Here is an 18,243-nt window from a genome sequence, read left to right as displayed (position 1 = left end):
TGCAGAAGCTGGAGATCAGAGCCGAAAGATATGTTGCTGGAAAAGCGCAGCAGGTCAGGCAGCATCCAAGGAGCAGGAGAATTGACGTTTTGGGCATGGGCCCTTCTTCAGCAATAGAACAGAGTGCAGAATATTGTGATACTGCTACACACAAGGTGCAGAGAAAGACAACTCTAATATATGAGAGGTCCATCAAAAAGTCTGATAACAGTGAGGAAGAAGCTGTTGTTAAATCTGTTGGTACATATGTTCAAACTTTTGTATTTTGTCAGATGGAAGAGGGTAGAAGAATATAATTGGGGTGGGAGGGATCTTTGATTAGGTTTTCTTTATTTTGATTTGTTGATTTTAAAGTATTTACCGTTTGTTCAGACCATGAGCACCATTGAGGAGTTAAGTTTTGGACATTATTGTTTGGGTCTCTACCTCAGTTGACCAGGAGATACCAACTTCTAGCAATTAAAACAACATCAGCTCAAGTGCACCATCTGTCAGCAACAGTCCTGATTCAATATTCCAACAAAGTCCCATTGTTTATACCTTCACCATTCTCAAATTTATTTCTGTGCAAAGTGTTAAGTCTGTTTTCTTAAAAACATTAAGGGGATGTGGGTTTCATCAGCAAGGTAAACATTTATTGCCCATTCCACCTGTTGCATGTCTAACATTTACCTGTGGTTTCCAGGAAATTATCAAGACATGTCAAAGAAATGTCATCTTAAAAAAAAAAGTGAAGCTACTGACAAAATGAAAAGAGGAAACTATTTCAGAGCTGGAATGCATGTGTCATGGGTCCATGTGCAAACATGGCAGCTGCATGCATAAGCTGGAAGCTTTAAAACAGAAGTCTGAGACAATGTTTAGCACACTATTTCACCAGTTAAACATATTTGTATTTTGAGTTTTCTTTTCTATTTTGTTCTGTACATTTCAAAACATTAGATGGTTGAAACTTATCCAACTGCTTCTCATTAAAAGAAACCTTCCACATTTGCAAAGTTTTGCAAAATAAAGTAACACTCAAATAGCAGAATTTTAAGAGTCAGAGATGCAAAGCACAGAAACAAATCCTTTGGTCCAACCCATCCATGCCAACCAAATATCCTAAAGTATCCCTCAAATGCTTCCTATTCCCTTATATCTATTCAGATGCCATTATTGTACCAGGGTCCACCACCTCCTCTGGCAGCTCATTCCATACATGCAACGACCGTGTGAAAAAGTTGTCCCCCCAGTCCCATTTCAATCTTTCCCCTTTCACCGTAAACCTATATCCTCCAGTTGTGGACTCCCCTACCCTGGGGGAAAAAAAAACTTTGGCTGCTTACCCTATCCTTGCTTCAATTTATAAAGCTTGATAAGACCACCACCTCCCACCCCCTAAATCTTCAATCAAACAATAGAATTTGACTAAATACGTGCACATGGGTCATGTACTTCCACACATTTTTCATGCCACTAGAGGTCCACATTGAACAATATAAATTTAATTTTCTTTGGTGATAAAATAGCATACACTACATATAGAACCATGCATTAAAAGTGCTCCAGCACAAATCCATATGAAAAAATTTCATACATACAAAAAAGCAACTATTTAAATATATATATTTGTATGAATGTATATTAAACATTTGTTATATGAAGTCATGTAAGGATGGATAACAGAGCAAAAAAAAGCAAGGGTCATTTCAGCAAATTTCATTATTATATAAAAGGAGAAGAAACAAATTTTACAGAAATGATATTCTCAAAAAATATATGAATTGCTCAAAAGATCAGAAATGCAAATTGCTTTTAGTAATACATCTGCCCAAAAAGTCAAGATCTTTTTATTTATTCATTTTGTGGGATGTGGGCATCGCTCACTGGTGAGGAGACAAGGTTGTTATTACAATAACAGATATTTGACAACACAATCCATAGGAAGTATATAATAACAGAAATAATGTTTTCAGTCAGTCATGACCAAATTACCAGGCTTGACCTAAAGCAAAAACTAGAGCACATGCACGCACTAAGAAAGGGATGTCAATGGAGGAAGATTACTGCAGCACTCGCCTGGCTAGCTTCCCAGCTTCCACCCACCATAAAGATGAGCCCATTCAAAACTCCACCACCACCTCCTGTATCCAAACAGGCTCCAAAATCCCATTCAACTCTAACCCCTGTGATCTTTGACCTATTTTAAAAATGTTGATGCTGGTGCCCAATTTCTGATTTTTCTACATACTGTCAGCCCTTAACTCTACAAGTATTCTACCTTTCTCCAATTCTGGCTTCCAGCAGACTTTTTTTTTCTAATCACTCCAACATTGACCACATGCAATCAGCTACACAAGTTCTTGGGAACATAGACCCTCCAGTAGAGCTTTCAGCCCATTAATGCTGCACACCATTCAATACATTCATGACTGATAAAACACTTCAATGCTTTTTATGCATCCCATTCCTACTGGCAATCAGAAATATATTGATCTCTCCCTTAAACCTCCCTCATTGTGGTAAAGAATTCCAAAAGTTCACAACATTACAAGGAAAAAGAAATTCTCATCTCAGACCCAGAGGCCTCCCTCTTAAATTTTAAATTTTGCCCCCCGGCTCTAGACATCCTCAGGAGAAATATTTTACCTACACCTGCCCTTTAGGTATTTCGTTAGATTTGGTGAGGCACAGTTTTCACTGTTTCTTCATAGGAAAGACACACTATTCAGGAACTAAGTCTGTATTCCTTTCCTAAGTTTCTCTAATCCTTCTGAGGGCACTGATTAAAACCTCTGAGCTTTGGTAACCTCATTAAATTGACACTCCGATATTTATGAAGTATATACATGTTTCGGTACATAAAAAAGATAAAAAAAAACAGACTGTACTGATTCTATGTCTCATTCATGAATGTTTCAGTGCAAATATCACTGGCAACAGCCAACACTTTACCTTTCTAGATCCTCATGTACAGACTCAGATGGACAGCATGGAAACAAACCCTTCGGTCCAACTCGTCCATGCCGACCAGATATCCCAACCCAATCTAGTCCCACCTGCCAGCACCCAGCCCATATCCCTCCAAACCCTTCCTATTCATATACCCATCCAAATGCCTCTTAAATGTTGCAGTTGTACCAGCCTCCACCACTTCCTCTGGTGGCTCATTCCATACATGTACCACCCTCTGCATGAAAAAGTGGCCCCGAGGTCTCTTTTATATCTTTCCCCTCTCACCCTAAACCTATGCTCTCTAGTTCTGCACTCCCCAACCCCAGGGAAAAGACGTTGTCTATTTATCCTATCCATGACCCTCATGATTTTATAAACCTCTATAAGGTCACCCCTCAGCCTCCAACACTCCAGGGAAAACAGCCCCAGCCTGTTCAGCCTCTCCCTACAGGGCAAATCTTCCAATGCTGGCAAAATCCTTGTAAATCTTTTCTGAACCATTTCAAGTTTCACAACATCCTTCTGATAGGAAGGAGACCAGAATTGCACACAATATTCCAACAGTGGCCTAACCAATGTCCTGTGCAGCAGCAACATGACCTCCCAACTCCTATACTCAATACTCTGATTAATAAAAGAATGCATACCAAACACCTTCTTCACTATTCTATCTATCTGCAACTCCATTTTGTTGGAGCTATGAACCTGCACTCGAAGGTCTCTTTGTTCAGCAACACTCCTGAGGACCTTACCATTAAGTCCTGCTAAGATTTGCTTTCCAAAATGCAGCTCCTCGCACTTATGTAAATTAAACTCCATCTGACACTTCTCAGCCCATTGGCCCATCTGATCAAGATACCGTTGTAATCCGAGGTAACCTTCTTTGCTGTCCACTACATCTCCAATTTTGGTGTCATCTGCAAACTTACTAACTATACCTCTTATGCTTACATCCAAGTCATTTATACAAATGAGGAAAAGTAGTGGACCCAGCACAGATCCTAGTGGCATTTCACTGGTCACAAGCCTCCAGTCTGAAAATAACCCTCCACCACCATACTCTGACTTCTACTTTGAGCCAGTTCTGTATCCAAATGGCTAATTTTCCCTGTATTCCATGAGATCTAACCTTGCTAACCAGTCTCCCATGGCAAACCTGGTCATCTCAGCTATAAACTTTGTACCAATATTTTTCAAGCAGGGTGACAAACAATTTGCATTTAGTAATAAATTACAATCATTTGTAAAAATAAATGCAAAAAAATTGTAGACTTTTTTGCAACTCCACAATTCTGTTCCCTCCCTCCCCAAAGTGATGATTTCACAGAACAGCACACACTTCAAATTTTCAATTAAATAGCATTTTTCACTCATGGATTCCACTCAGATTAGTACCATGGTCATAGAAGTAATTACAATCCAAAAAAGCCACCATTATATTACTAATAATTAAACCTAACAAACAATAACCCTGCAAGATGCTGAAATCTAGTAGTCTTATTCAAGCGACAGCTATCAAATTACATTCAGATCAAATTACATATTCCAAAAAGACTGAATTTCAAAATTCATCACTTTCTCACTGTAATACAATACCCTTCAAAAAGTATTTATGAATTGGAGATGCCAGTGTTGGACAGGGGTGTACAAAGTTAAAAATCACACAACACCAGGTTATAGTCCAACAGGCTTAATTAAAAGCACTATCTTTCAGAGCACTGCTCCTTCAACCACCTGATGAAGGAGCAGCACTCCAAAAGCTATGACTTCCAATTAAACCTGTTGGACTATAACCTGGTGTTGTGTGATTTTTAACTTCAAGAAGTAGTGTCACTACATTCCTCACTCCAAGTCAAACATCTGTTAACCCTTATAACTGGCCTTCTCTAATTCATAGGAATAATATTTAAATTCAACCTCTAACCAATATTGAATTTAAGATTGCTACATCGAGTGCTTATACCATTGGAAATAAGCACTTGCTTTCAAAAAGAAATCAAAACCTCTCAAGAACGAGGTCTTAATTATGTCTTGTAAAACACAACAGTAGACGTTTGAAAATCGAAACATCCAAAGCTGACAATATTTAGAAGGTAGAATCCGTGGAGAGAAAAGAAAAGTTGAGGTTTCAGGTCTGTGACAGCCCTAATGAACGCACAGACCCTCATCACCACAGATGCTGCCCGACCAAAAAGGTTTCTCCAGCATTCTCTATGTTTACTTGGTTATTGCCGATCTTTAGTATCTGCTGTTTTAGTCACACGATGCTTTAATTCGCCAAGATAATGTCACACGCTGTAACGTCAACAAGAGCCCTGCAATCAAGCAGGATCACCAACTACATAGTTTAACTCACAGGACACTCCTACGACTAGAAGCCGCCATCTTCCGTTCAAAAACTGCCGCCTTCCTCTTAACAGAGGATGTACCACCCCCACGGCAGCCGATGGTCCAGCCCCTTTAACATATCACCTTTCTATTGGTCCATATTGATATCAATCACCATATATCACCCGCCCCTGATCTGCCAAACATCTACTGGTTTACAGTCTACGCCCAGCCCCTCCAGATGCCGGGTATGGTTGGACAGTTCTGACGTCGATCATTAGCAGTGCCGCCCCTTAAGTGCGCATGTGCATCTGTCGCTTCTGACAAATGCGTGCAATTTATTTCCAACCGAACCCCTTCGAAAAATTTATAAATGTCGTGTATTCATTTCTCATTGAGAATCTAGATGCTGTCCTGACAAATACTGGGCAGATTAAAAGGTTTGTGCACTCCAAATAGAAATAGGCAGTGTAGGAGGGCGGACTATGAATGATGGACAGTCCACTTAGCCATACAGCGGTCGAATCTGTTGGGGGTTTGCAAATGAAGGAGGAGGAAGGCCAATCAATGAGGAGTGAGGCAGGGTTAGCCTTGAGGCCCCCGCGGGATGGTTATCTCCTGCCTGAAGGACCCCTCCCCACGGGTGATCAGTGTCAGAACCGAGCGTAGTAGAGGTGGTGAATGAAGTATTAGCGATTTCATTTTGCTTTGAAAAAAATCTTATCAAGGTTTCGTCTCAAATATTTTATATATATATATATTAAAGAAGGACTCTTGCCGAAAGGAAATTCCAGAATGTTCGAAGAAGCGAGCGAAGTGTTTGACAATATGTTCAAGGGCTCTTTCCCATTGACTTTCATAGTCTTTATCCCGGCGGTGTTGATACTGGTCTCCCCGCTGCCCATAGAAGCTGCCCATGAGTTTACTGTGTACCGAATGCAACAGTATGACTTGCAGGGACAGGCCTATGGTGAGTATCTCGCCCTCTTGCCGTGCACCATCAAATGGCACTTTTCACATGGCAAATTCAGTAGGCGATTGCGCAATACCATCCTGACTGGGTGTTCATCTTATGTGTGTGTATTTGAAACTTCCAAGAGCTGCTCAGGGCTCCATTGGTGAAGGTGGTGTAGAGAATGAGGAAGGTGTGCCATGTTCTCCGTAAGTTATCACATATGTTTGTGATGCACGAGCATCTAGGCTGAGATTCTCACTGCAGAAGGATCCCGAAGTCAGAAGATTTGTGGGTTTGAGTTTTTTTTCCTAGGGGAGCATATGTGACATTTCTAATTCAAGATTGTTGGAGCATTGTCAAGCATGTGTTTTAGATGAGATTTTAACCAGAACATCGGGCTACCGTCTCAGGTGGGCACAAATGATCCTTAAGGCTTACCCCAACTGTCCTGGCCAATGACCATGACCTCCCTATTTATCATGACCAAGAAAATCAGATTTTCTAATTATTATATTTCTGTTTGTGGGTTCTTGAAGTACACGCATTAGCTGCCGTGATTCCTGCTTTATAACAGTGACTGACACCTTTACTATGATTTGTCTTCAGGTTATGACAGGTTACATATAAGCACAAATCTGTATTTCATAGTGAAGTATGATTCCAAAACTATCACCAAGTGACATTTATTTTAAAATATCAACCAGCGTTGAAGGAATATGGGCAGGCTGTTTGATTGCAGAGAATGTCACAACACTTATTCAAACTAATACATTTACCAGTGGGAATCATTGGTGAGTGAACAATTGTGGATACATATTTGATTCTATTTTCTTTCTTCCTACCTAACTCAGTGGCACTGATGCCAATTGCATCGTCCTTGCTATTTTAGTCAGGTATTCATGTGAAGCTTGCAGTTTCCATTTGTGCTGTAAATACAGTTCTCCTCTAGGTGTCAGTTCAGTTCAGCTGGTGGCTCTTGCTGCTTTTAAAATTGTGGATTCAAGCTCCTTGTCAGGGTTTGAGCAGAAACCATTATCATGCTAAGTTCTTGGAAAAGAGACCTGAAATATAGTAATTTGAAACTTTCTGCATTTTGAACCCACATGTAAAGTACAAATCACATTCATAGGTTAAGAGATTGTGTGAAGTTTTGTGTTCAAATGCAGTAAATCAACCCTCTGATCTTTCATAAACATCTATCAATCTCTCTGCCTTGCTCCTTATAATTTGCATTAAGCAAATTTTCTGTTGCCTCGAGTGTTTCTTCAAATTATGATCAGAATTTTCAGCCCAAGGTACAACTTGCAACCAAAGTGTGTTCAACATGGCAACATTCCCAGGGCTGTTTAGAAGATTGTTACTGGACAAAAGTTGACACTGAACACATAGTAGGTATTGGGCAGGTGACCTAAAACTTGTTCAAAGTATTAAATTTAAAGGAATGTCTTGAACAAGTAGAGAGGCAAGTTTTGAACTTTGGGCTTTGAGAGCTGATGGCGACCAATAGATGCTGAAGAAAATCAGGGATGTAGCAAAATTAGAGGAATGCAGATCTTGGTGGTTGTAGGGCTAAAAGGGCATGGTTATGGATGAGAATTTTAAATTCAATATGATGCTGCACTGTGAGCCAATTGTAAATGAGGAAGCCCAAGGATGACCTGTGAATGTACTTCTGTCCAAGTGAGGATAGAGGTAACTAATTTTAGAATGAGCTAAAGTTTACAAAATGTGGAAGATAATACTGTCTACACTATCATTGATAAGTCTGGAAGTTACAAAAATGTAATTTAAGGTTAAAGTGGGAGCAAGACAGAAAATTCTCCATTTATACAGTGCCTTTCCCAACTGCTAGCCTTCTCAAACCATGTTACAGCTAATGAAGCAAGTCACTATGGTAATGTGTGAAAATGGTAGCCAAAATACTGACAGCATGCTCCTCAAACTAGTATAACAGTCTGATTATGTGATGTTAATTGACAGATAAATATTGGCCAGTCCACTAATGCTAATAGAACAATTCTTCCAAATAATTGATTGATTTGGCCTGCCTCGTTCTGCAGATATTGGTTTTCTAACAGTGTTTCGTTTTTGGATGAAGTGGAAGGACACTGTTGAAAATTTTCCTGAATGCACCCTGAGAACGTTTGCACCTCTCTGACCTTTAACTACCAAGCAGCACCTGGATAGTCATAATGTACCTCTTTATATCTACTCTACCATCCTCATGTAAATTCCTTACAAACTTGTCCATATAAATACTTCCCACTAGTTGATGGCGGGCCACTTAGATCAAATGTCGACCGGAGAACATTTGTGGGACAGTGATCATTTGTATTAGAGGGTTTTGGCTCACGATGGGTCCAGAATGCACTCCTGCATATTTATCAGTAACAGTTTCAGCTAAGACATTGTGCCTTTTCAAATAAGTTTAATTCTTTCTCAATGTGCAGGGTCACAAATTGACGTTGAGAGAATGGCACAAAGTCAAATACTCACTCAGAGAACAAGGAATGACACGATAGACCAAATGTCCTCCTTTTGTATTGCAACAATTCTGTGATTTGTGAATACATCTGAACATAAAAATTAGTGAAAGCAATTGTGAACCAAGCAAAGTGTGAAACTCTCAACATACATTTTGTCCTTTTAAATAAGATGCAATATATCTAGCCTATATAATTGAATCTTTTTGTTCCTTAGTTGTAGCCAGATTCTAGATTCATAGATTCTGTATTCTAGTGCCATCTGTTTCCTGATATCCTGGTCATTTTGCTAATCATCTCTGATTTTATCTCTTAGTTTAAAACCTTCTCAATAACACGAGCAAGTCACCTCACAAGGAGTTCAGGTGTGAGTCTGTTTAGGTGCAATGCACCCAGTCTCTACAGGTCCGATTTACCCCAGAACAAGACCTGACATCTCAAAAATCTAAAGCCTACTCTCCTGTATTATCTTTCCAGCCACACATTTCTTTGCTTTGTCCTCTTTTTCCTAATAAGATTTTACAGGAAATTTATGTATTATTTGTTTTTGACAGAATGCCTGCATTTTTGGTTCTCTTCTACTGGGTTGAGTCCAAGAGGAAATTCCAAGTTAAGATGCAAACCTAGTCTTGAACTTTGTTTTTTGCTGATTTAGTGATAAAAGACTTAATCAAGTCCAAAGCCACTTCTCAATGTCTCAGATAATGCCACTTGAGAGAAAATCATCTCATCTTATTTGTTTTTGGTACAACAACAGCACAAGTTGCTGCATTTACTTATGCAACAGTCACTGCAGTTCAGCAGTAATCCTTGAAATTAAATTTTTTTTTCAGATATGATACACTGATGGGAAGAGTATTTTTACTTGTGTAACTTGAAATTGGACATATTAGTTATATTTAGAGTTTGGTATTGGAAAAGCACAGCAGGTCAGGCAACGTCCGAGGAACAAGAGAATCGACGTTTCAGACAAAAGCCCTTCGTATTCCTGATGAAGGGCTTTTGCTGGAAATGTCGATTCTTCTGCTCCTCGGATGCTGCCTGAACTGCTGTGCTTTTCCAGCACCATTCTAATCTAGAATCTGGTTTCCAGCATCTGCAGTCCTTGTTTTTATCTCAGCCTCGAGTATGCTTAACCCAGTCTCAGCCATCCTCTGCTGTAAAGTATTATGCAATCTGAATGCTGAGAGGAAAAAAAAAGCCCTCCTTGTCTATCTTAAATGGATGAGCCCTAACTCTGTGATTATGCCCTCTGGTCCTAGATGGTCTCAAAACAAAACAACCTCTCAGCAGTGACCCTAGATGATGGCATTCTGGCTAAGTTTGCAAATACTACAAAGGTAGGTTTTGGGAGAGGTAACATTGAGGAGACGGCGATGCTGCAGAAGGATTTGGATAGGTTAGGAGAGTGGGCAAAGAAGTGGGAGATGGAGTACAACATGGGAAAAGTGTGAGGTCATGCCCTTTGGAAGAATAGAGGCATGAACGATTTTCTTAATAGGGAGAAAATTCAAAAGTCTGAAGTGCAAAGAGACTTGGAAGTTCTAGTCCAGGATTCTCTCAAGGTAAACTTGCAGATTGAGTCAGTAATTAAAAAGGCAAGTGCAATGATAGCAATTATTTTGAGAGGACTATAAAAACAGGGATGCCTTTCCAAGGCTCTGGTCAGACCACATCAGGAAGAAAGTACTGGCCCTGGAGCATGTTCAGAGGAGGTTCAGAGAATGGTGCCAAGAATGAAAAGCTTAACATAAAAAGAACATTTGAGGACTCTGGGTTTATGCTCTGTGGAGTTCAAAAGGATGAGGGGTGATCTAATTGAAATATACAGAATATTGAGTGGCCTGGACAGTATAGATGAAGGGAAGATGTTTCCATTGGTAGGAGAGACTAGGACCTGAGTGCATAGCCTTAGAGTAAAGGAGAGACCTTTTAAAATGAAGATAAGGAGAAACTTCTTCAGCCAGAGGGTGGTAAACTATGGAATTCATTACTATGGAGGCCAGATTATTGAGTTTATTTAAGACTGAGATAGCTAGGTTCTTGAGTATCAAGGGTTATGGGGAGAAAGTGGGAGAATGGGATTGAAAAATGTTTCGGCCATGATTGTGTCTGCTCTGCTATTCAATGAGCTGAACGGTCTAATTTCTGCTCCTATGTTTTATGCCTTCTAAGAACTGCATATATTTCAATAAGATCTGCTCTTATTCTTCTAATCTTAAATGAGTACAAACCAAACTTACTCAGCTTCTCATAAGAAAATCCCTCCCTTTTGTAATCAACCTGATGATGCTCCTTAGTACTGCCTTCAATGCCAGTATTTCTTTCATTAGATAAGGTGACCAAAACTGTTCAGTATTTCATATGTGGTTTAACTGGTAGAAAGTGAGGACTGCAGATGCTGGAGGTCAGAGTCAAAATGTGTGGTGTTGGAAAGGTACAGTCGGTCAGGCAGTATCCGAGGAGCAGGTCCCTTTTGTCGCTTTAGCAAGACAACTCTTATTTTATATTGTGTTTCCTTTGAACTAAGGACCAGCTGTCCATTTGCCTTCCCTTTTTGTTCATTCACTCGTGGGACGTAGGCATTGATGGCTGGTCACCACTTATTAACTGTCCCGAGTTGCCTGAGAGAAGATGATTGTGAACTGCTGTCTTGATCTGCTGTAGTCCACAGTCTGTAAGTTGACCCACAGTGCTCTGAGGGAGAGAATTCTAGGATTTTGACACAACAACAGTGAAGGAATGACGATATATTTCCAAGTCAGATAGATGGGTCGATTGGAGGGAAATTTGCAGGTGATGGTGTTCCCATGTATCTGCTTCCCTTTTCCTTTTCGATGGAGAGGTCATGGGTTTGAAAGATGCTGTCTAAGGATCTTTGGAGAATTTCTGCAGGCAATCTTGTAGATACACTGTACACACTGCTGCTACTGAGCATCATGCTGGAGGGAGTGGATGCTTGTGAAAGTGGTGGCAATCAAGTGAGCTGCAACAGTCCAAGCAAGTGGGGAGTATTCCATCGCACTGTTGACTTGTGCCTTGGAGGTGGTGGACATTATTTGGAGAGTCAGGAAGTGAATTACACCTCACAGTATTCCTAGCATTTGCCCTGCTCTTCTAGCCAGTGCTTAATAATGACCCCCCAGGATGTTGATGCTAACACCACTGAATGTCAAGGGTTGTGTTTACATTGTCTATTATTCAAAATGGTCATTGCCTATCATTTATGACTGTTACTGTTTACCTTGTATTCTAGCTTTTTGTGATTCATGCACAAGCGCCCCGAATTCCTTTGTGATGCAGCTTTCTGCAGTCTTTCTCCATTTAAATAATATTCAGCATTTATTTTCCTGCCAAAGTACATAACCTCATATTTGCCCATATCGTATTCTATCTGCTAAGTTTTTTTTTTGGTCTGGTCCCTTCACCTGACTGTATTCCTCCTTGGATTCTTTGTGTCATTCTCGTTACTTGCTTTTCCACCTATATTTTGAGTCATTTGCAAAATTGTACATTCACTTCCATCATTCGAGTCATTAATACTTGTGGCTCCAGCATTGATCCCTGTGGCATTCCACTAGTACAAGTTGCCATCCTGAAAATGTCTACTTTCTCCCAACCCTGTCTTGTATTAGTTAGCTAATCCTCTACTACTAATCCTCTACTACTAATCCTCCACCACCTACCTGCTACCACCTCTTCCACCGCCACCTCCATACCCACCCAGCCTCTGCATAAGCAAACCTCTGCAGTATATTGCCAAGCATAATTGTGGGTCAGCATAAGTCCATGGAAGTCCTTGATGAACAAAGCACTCTTGGAGCATGGTGCCTGGAGTGAGAGCGTGAAAGAGATTATCTGTTGCTGTTAAGAGACTAGAAGATCCGAGGCAGCATATGTTTTGTGAATATAAGTCATATAGTCATGGGACTTTCCTACAGAGAGCATCTTAAATAAACAGCCTCCACACAAGAAAAGCTAATGAGTTTGTTAGAAATTGTTTCAGTGGCAACAAACGGCAAGTTAGAATTTTGAACTTCTGACCATGCATGTTTAAATCTCTGACTCAAACAGTTTTGTCTGTTTCCATATGATGTGCGTACAAGAAGGAGAGAGAAAGCAGAAACGACTCAAACGCATGACATTTTGTTTGGCATTTATGCGTGTATTGTGGGTAAACATTCTCATCTCACCTAATAAGGGCATTGGACTGATGTGGGTAAATTGTTAACTATAAGATTGCCTGGTTGATTTTTGAAAGTTGGTTTTACTCAATTCAATTTAAAGTAAAACAGTGCAATTACCAAAAAAAAATCTGTAATTACTTAATAATTTGACAAAGTTCATTTGTTCAATTCATAATTCAGAATGCTATGGTAAATTAATTTTAAGTACTGAATCTTTTTTTTTGGACTAAATTTAAATTGTTTCAAAGCCTAGCAAGATTTCTGTCTATATCTTGCTAAACATGCCTCATTACCATTATTCTGAAACTACAGCATCCCTCGCATCCAATTCTAGCCCCAACTTATCAGACACCATTCTCAACAACTCAATGGATACCTGCCAAAACACCAGAATCCCTTATGCCTACGCCATCTTTGAATGACTGCTGTATTCTCGGATAGGTGTTAGCAATCTGGAGTATCCACTTACCGCTCTTGCACAACGTTGTGATGGAGCACCCATGAAGACACACTGCTCATGGCAAATAATGGGCATAAATGACACTCCCTTGTACATAGAACTACAGTACATTGTTTCACCCTAGTCATTGTTTAACCACCACTTTACACACTTTACCTATTTATAGCTGCACCCATTAAAGCATCCTTTCTAAGTCAAGGCTACTCTGTCTCCAGTGCTGACTGGGCACCCACAGCTTGTCATTGTCTAGTGGGTGGCTGGGGGGGGGGGGGGGGGGGGGAAGTACTGGCAGGCATTGGACAATTTAAGCATGAACTTTTATATATAACCACCACTGGGTAACACTAACAAAACCAACAGAGGTTTCAGTTTCCCTCAATGTCAGCATTTGTTTTTTGTTATAACGGATAGCTCTTTTACAGTACAGGATGGTCTGCTGCACTCAGCTGTCATCTGCTGAAAACAGGTGTTACTCAGGTTCTGTCTGGCTTGTGGCATTCAATGCAGCTCGGCTCTGTCAGAGACAATGAGAGCTTCCTCCTACCCATTGTCCTCAACAGAAGACTGCTCCCCATCCTCCAATTTGTCAGAATCCATCACACAGTTGCCTGCTCCAGTTGTGCATTGTGCAGCACTGCAGGATAATACTGCACACTGAATCCAGACTATACCAGAGGACAGGTCCCAAGCAGTGGAACTGCATTTCGGCAGCCCTTTAACCTGCTCCACAACATCATAGTTGAAGCATGGGCAGCAGTGTATCAACACTCTGCATTAATCAGCGGGTCGTGCAAAACTGTCCTGAGCCATGGTTGCACTAAGTAGTCCTTGTTCCCCGTAACCAGCCTTGTAAAGCAGTAGGGCTCTCAGTTGCAGCAGGTATATAAGAGAGATCCAGGATCAAAGAATTATGGATGCTTCCAGGTAGTCTGCACACACTGCCAGGAAGTGGTAGTGGTGATCCCAGATCACCTCCACATTGGTTGAAAGAACCTGCCTTCTGTTGATGAATTCTATGGCCGTATGTTATGGCCCTCTCAGTAGCACCTGTGGGTGCCTAACTATGTTTCCAAATCTTACTGCCTGGGCTGCAATATGACCTCTTTCATTGGGAAGTAATATGAACCAGTGTGATCTAACATAGAAGGCATTAGGCAATGGTCCGTGCACAACTGCGATAACGCCTAGAAGGAGCCAGTTGCATAGAAGTTAAAGTGTCTGTCAACTTCAGAGATCAAGGGGAATGGGCAGCTGCAAGCACAAACACATACAGCTGTCCTGACATGCTTCAGCATCTGAACATAGCTCTGTTACATTATCCCAGGAAATACTGTGTATTGTGCCTCGTTATTCCCCTGAAAATGGAATTTGGGGCCAAAAAGCATCTGGGTCTTCTGTGGACCCCCACCCCCTCAAAATCCCACGGAAGGGCTCTGAGCTGGTGCTTCCCATCCTTATGATGGCTTGCTGCTTGCAGTTGGCCTTGGTCCTCCAGCAGTTACCTTTGCCTCCTCAGTAAGGCAACCCAGAAGCTGGGTATGCGACTCTCATTGGAAATGATCTATACTGGGAGCACAAGGAACAAGAAAGATTCTTGTATCTGAGTCTTTGGTGGCATACCCTACAGATGGAGCTGAGCACACTTCACTTCATACAGTGAGGCATGCAGCACCCCAATAACAAGCCATATCTCCATCATTCATTCACCGTCAACGCCTGCAGCTCGGTGAAGGTGGCCTGTCAGCTGAATGATTGGCACTTTAATTCAAAAAGAGAGCGCTGCTGCACTCCGAGTCCCATTCTATTCCTGATCCACATCAATCATTCAACTTTCATAGTATTAAATCAGACCATTGTTAAATGTATGTGACAGCTGAAGAAGTGATAGTGTGCATGTTCCACAGCACCCTTTCTAGTTGCACTTTTAATGGTTCACTTCGGCCAGTATTGGCCTTATTTTAAGTCATTGGCATTTCAATTATACTGATGTTAGCAGCATTGTTCAAGCAGTATTGCCTTTAACCGAGTACATTATGATACAATCAAAAGCTCACTTTTTTAGACTTTCACTTGGTTCTACCAGTGCTGGTGTGGTTCACCAACAGCTCTATCGTCATTTGTGTTGTACTTGCTGTTCTGAGCCATTCTCTTGACGGATTGAACTTTTGACCTGTCCACCTATATCTGCAAAACCGATTTAAGCATTCATGACTTACTTGGCCATGACCCTAACTTGCATTTATCTTTCAAGTTCTTGGGTTGTCAATGATCCTGATAAAGCTACTTTTTTTTTGTTTAACCCAGGTTGTTCTGAGAAGGTGGGTCCTTGTTTGTGCAACTTGGGATGTTTACTTGACCACTTAAGATGGTATTTAACTTAGCTATATCGTGTTGGTGTGTTCTGTTCTTTAAGGAACAAGAGTGAAGTAGTGGCTTTATTTTTGTAGCATTCTGGAATGTCTTTTTTTTTTCTCTGATGTTGGTTCAGTAGCTTCCCAGGCAGAGGTGACCTTCTCAAACATCAGTTGATAGTGCAGAAGATTGGCAATCAACCTTTTTCATGGTTGTCTGTTGCAAAGTCTGTATGTTCTAGCTTCAGTAGCAAAGAACTGAAATTCTGTGTTGCGGAGATGTTAGCGAAATTCTCTTTAATTTGTTGGTCCAACTTTCTGTAAACCCAGTAAAATGATCCATAATTATGTTTTCCTTTTAATTGTAATTATTGGCGTTCTTTTTTTTTATTTCTCTGCCTGTTGAAAATGTCTGGCATCATTTGATGAACTCCCAGAAAAATCTAACTGAAATCAAGAGGTTCAATTTCTATAACGCTTTTCCGATCCTACACTTAGTTTATGTGCAGTTAATTGCTTTTAAGTGTGATCATGTGGATAAATAAAGCAGCCAAATTTGACGCTGTGGGATCCAGTAAACATAACTGAGGTAGTATAAGTTATTCTGTTTCCTGTAATATTGGTTTGGGACAGATACTGGCTGAAATGTGGTAAGTATGCCCTTGTTGCACTTCAGTGCCATTGGAATTTTCCAAACATGGGAATGGCAAGCTGGGAGTTCATGGTGCTTCATTTCATTCAAAAGACAGCACTCTCAAAAGTATGCCATGCTGTATTGCATGAAGTGTCTGCCTACATTATATGTTCAAACCCTGGAGTCAAGCTTTTTAACACCCAGGTCACATTGCTATCATTCTTGCAAGCTAATGTCATAGCGTTATACAACACAGAACCAGATCCTTCAGTACAATTCGTCCCTGCCAACTAGATATCCTAATCTGATCTAGTCCCAATTGCCAGCATTTGGCTCATTTCCCTCTAAACACTTCCTATTCATGTACTTATACTGATGCCTTTTAAATGTTGTATTTGTACCAGCTACCACCACGTCCTCTAAAGCTCGTTCCATACGTGCACTACCCTATGAGTGGAAAAAGTTGCCCCTTAGGCCCCTTTTTAACTCTTACTCCTCACTTTAAACAATACGCCCTGTGGTTTTGCATGTCCCTACCCTGGGACAAGGCCTTTGGCTATTCACCTTATTCATGCCCCCAAGATTTTGTAAACCTCCATAGATCATCCCTCAGCCTCCAAAATTACATGGCGAAAAGCCCCAGCCAATTCAGCATCTCCCGATAGCTCAGACCTTTTAATCTCGGCAGCATCCTTGTAAATCTTTTGTGTACCCTTTCAAGTTTTGCAACATCTTTCCGATAGCAGGAAGGGCCAGATTTGAACACAGTATTCTAAAAGTGGCCTTACTAAAGTCCTGTGCAGCTGCAGCATGTCTAATGGATCACAGTAATAAGAACCTCTAGCCAAATCAACATCCTTTACAGAGTTGTTGCTGAATTCCTGAAAGTGCTTTTCAAATATTACTGATACACTTAATTTAAGTTACAAGAACAAATCTTGAAACTTTAATGAGAGTCTTGAGACAGCGAATCTAACTGTAAACCAATAGAATTGCGACAGATCTGTCACTATTGGTAACATTACTGGAAGCAGTTTGAAAGACATTGCATAATTAGCACATTACATTGTGTTAAGGTTCATGAGCTCAAGTGCCTCCAGATTAAACCTGTTGGAATATAACCTCGTGTTATGTGATTTTAACTTTGTTCACACCAGTCCTACACCGGCTCCTCCAAATCATGAGTTCAAATATGTTACTTTCCACTATTGGTGATGTTTTAAATAGGCCAGTGACAGTATTACACTGTCTTATGGATTTTGTTATGCTTTCTTGTGTGTCTATTGTCAATAAATTTATTCAATTGTAAACAGAGATGTTATAGAACGTTATTAATTCTGGAAGTGTAATCCCTGGTGTCTGAGTGAGAAGATTTCAAGTGAGCTACTTAACCCATGTTTCATTAATCTGAGTATCACTGTAGGAGAGAAAAGCTTAACATGTGGCAAATTCAGTATGATTGTTTTCCTTCCCATTGTGAGCTATATATTTTTATGGTTGTAAAATAATACAAATTCTGAAATTATTGCAAAGAATAATATAGCATACCCTGCTCTGGCCTATTGTTTTTATTATCAGGAAACAGTCAAAAGGCCAAGCTTAACTTGCAGGACATTGCTAAGATTGAATTAATACTGACAAATTTGAATGAATGAGGATGAAAAGGCTGTAGACTTTAGATTGAGAAGAGAAATGGAGTTTCATTGTTTTGAATCCTCAAAATAACAACAAAGTTGGAGTAAGAGATTGTCTAAGAGCCTTGATGGAAGCACAGTACAAAGGATGAAAGTTCAAAACTGTTTTATGTTTATGTACAAGAATGTGCAAGGAAGCAAAGGTCAATTTAGAGTAAACAGTAAAGGTTGGGAAATGCACCTTTTTTAATTATAATGGAGAAAAAACCCGTTG

The 18,243-nt window shown here is 40.3% G+C and overlaps 2 protein-coding genes across 4 annotated transcripts in view; one reads left to right on the top strand and one right to left on the bottom strand.

Moving 5' to 3' along the window:
• haus8 (HAUS augmin like complex subunit 8) overlaps positions 1 to 18,243 on the bottom strand; it is a 151,738-nt gene that overhangs the window by 59,552 nt on the left and 73,943 nt on the right. Inside the window, exon 1 of one of the 3 annotated variants that reach the window (XM_060846616.1) lies at positions 5,294 to 5,368. The exons of the other annotated variants lie outside the window; for them this stretch is intronic. Within the exon in view, the coding sequence (XP_060702599.1) occupies positions 5,294 to 5,322 (29 nt within the window). The 5' untranslated portion in view covers positions 5,323 to 5,368. Of the gene's footprint in view, positions 1 to 5,293; positions 5,369 to 18,243 lie in introns of those variants that run through there. 3 annotated transcript variants of the gene reach the window in all.
• Positions 5,910 to 18,243, top strand: part of ncln (nicalin) — a 51,022-nt gene continuing 38,688 nt past the window's right edge. The window contains exon 1 of the mRNA XM_060846408.1: positions 5,910 to 6,235. Within this exon, the coding sequence (XP_060702391.1) occupies positions 6,061 to 6,235 (175 nt within the window). The 5' untranslated portion in view covers positions 5,910 to 6,060. The remainder of the gene's footprint in view (positions 6,236 to 18,243) is intronic.

This window comes from Hemiscyllium ocellatum, chromosome 28, assembly GCF_020745735.1.
Source record: "Hemiscyllium ocellatum isolate sHemOce1 chromosome 28, sHemOce1.pat.X.cur, whole genome shotgun sequence".
Lineage (NCBI taxonomy): Eukaryota > Metazoa > Chordata > Chondrichthyes > Orectolobiformes > Hemiscylliidae > Hemiscyllium > Hemiscyllium ocellatum.
This window is presented reverse-complemented; position numbering and strand designations above follow the sequence as displayed.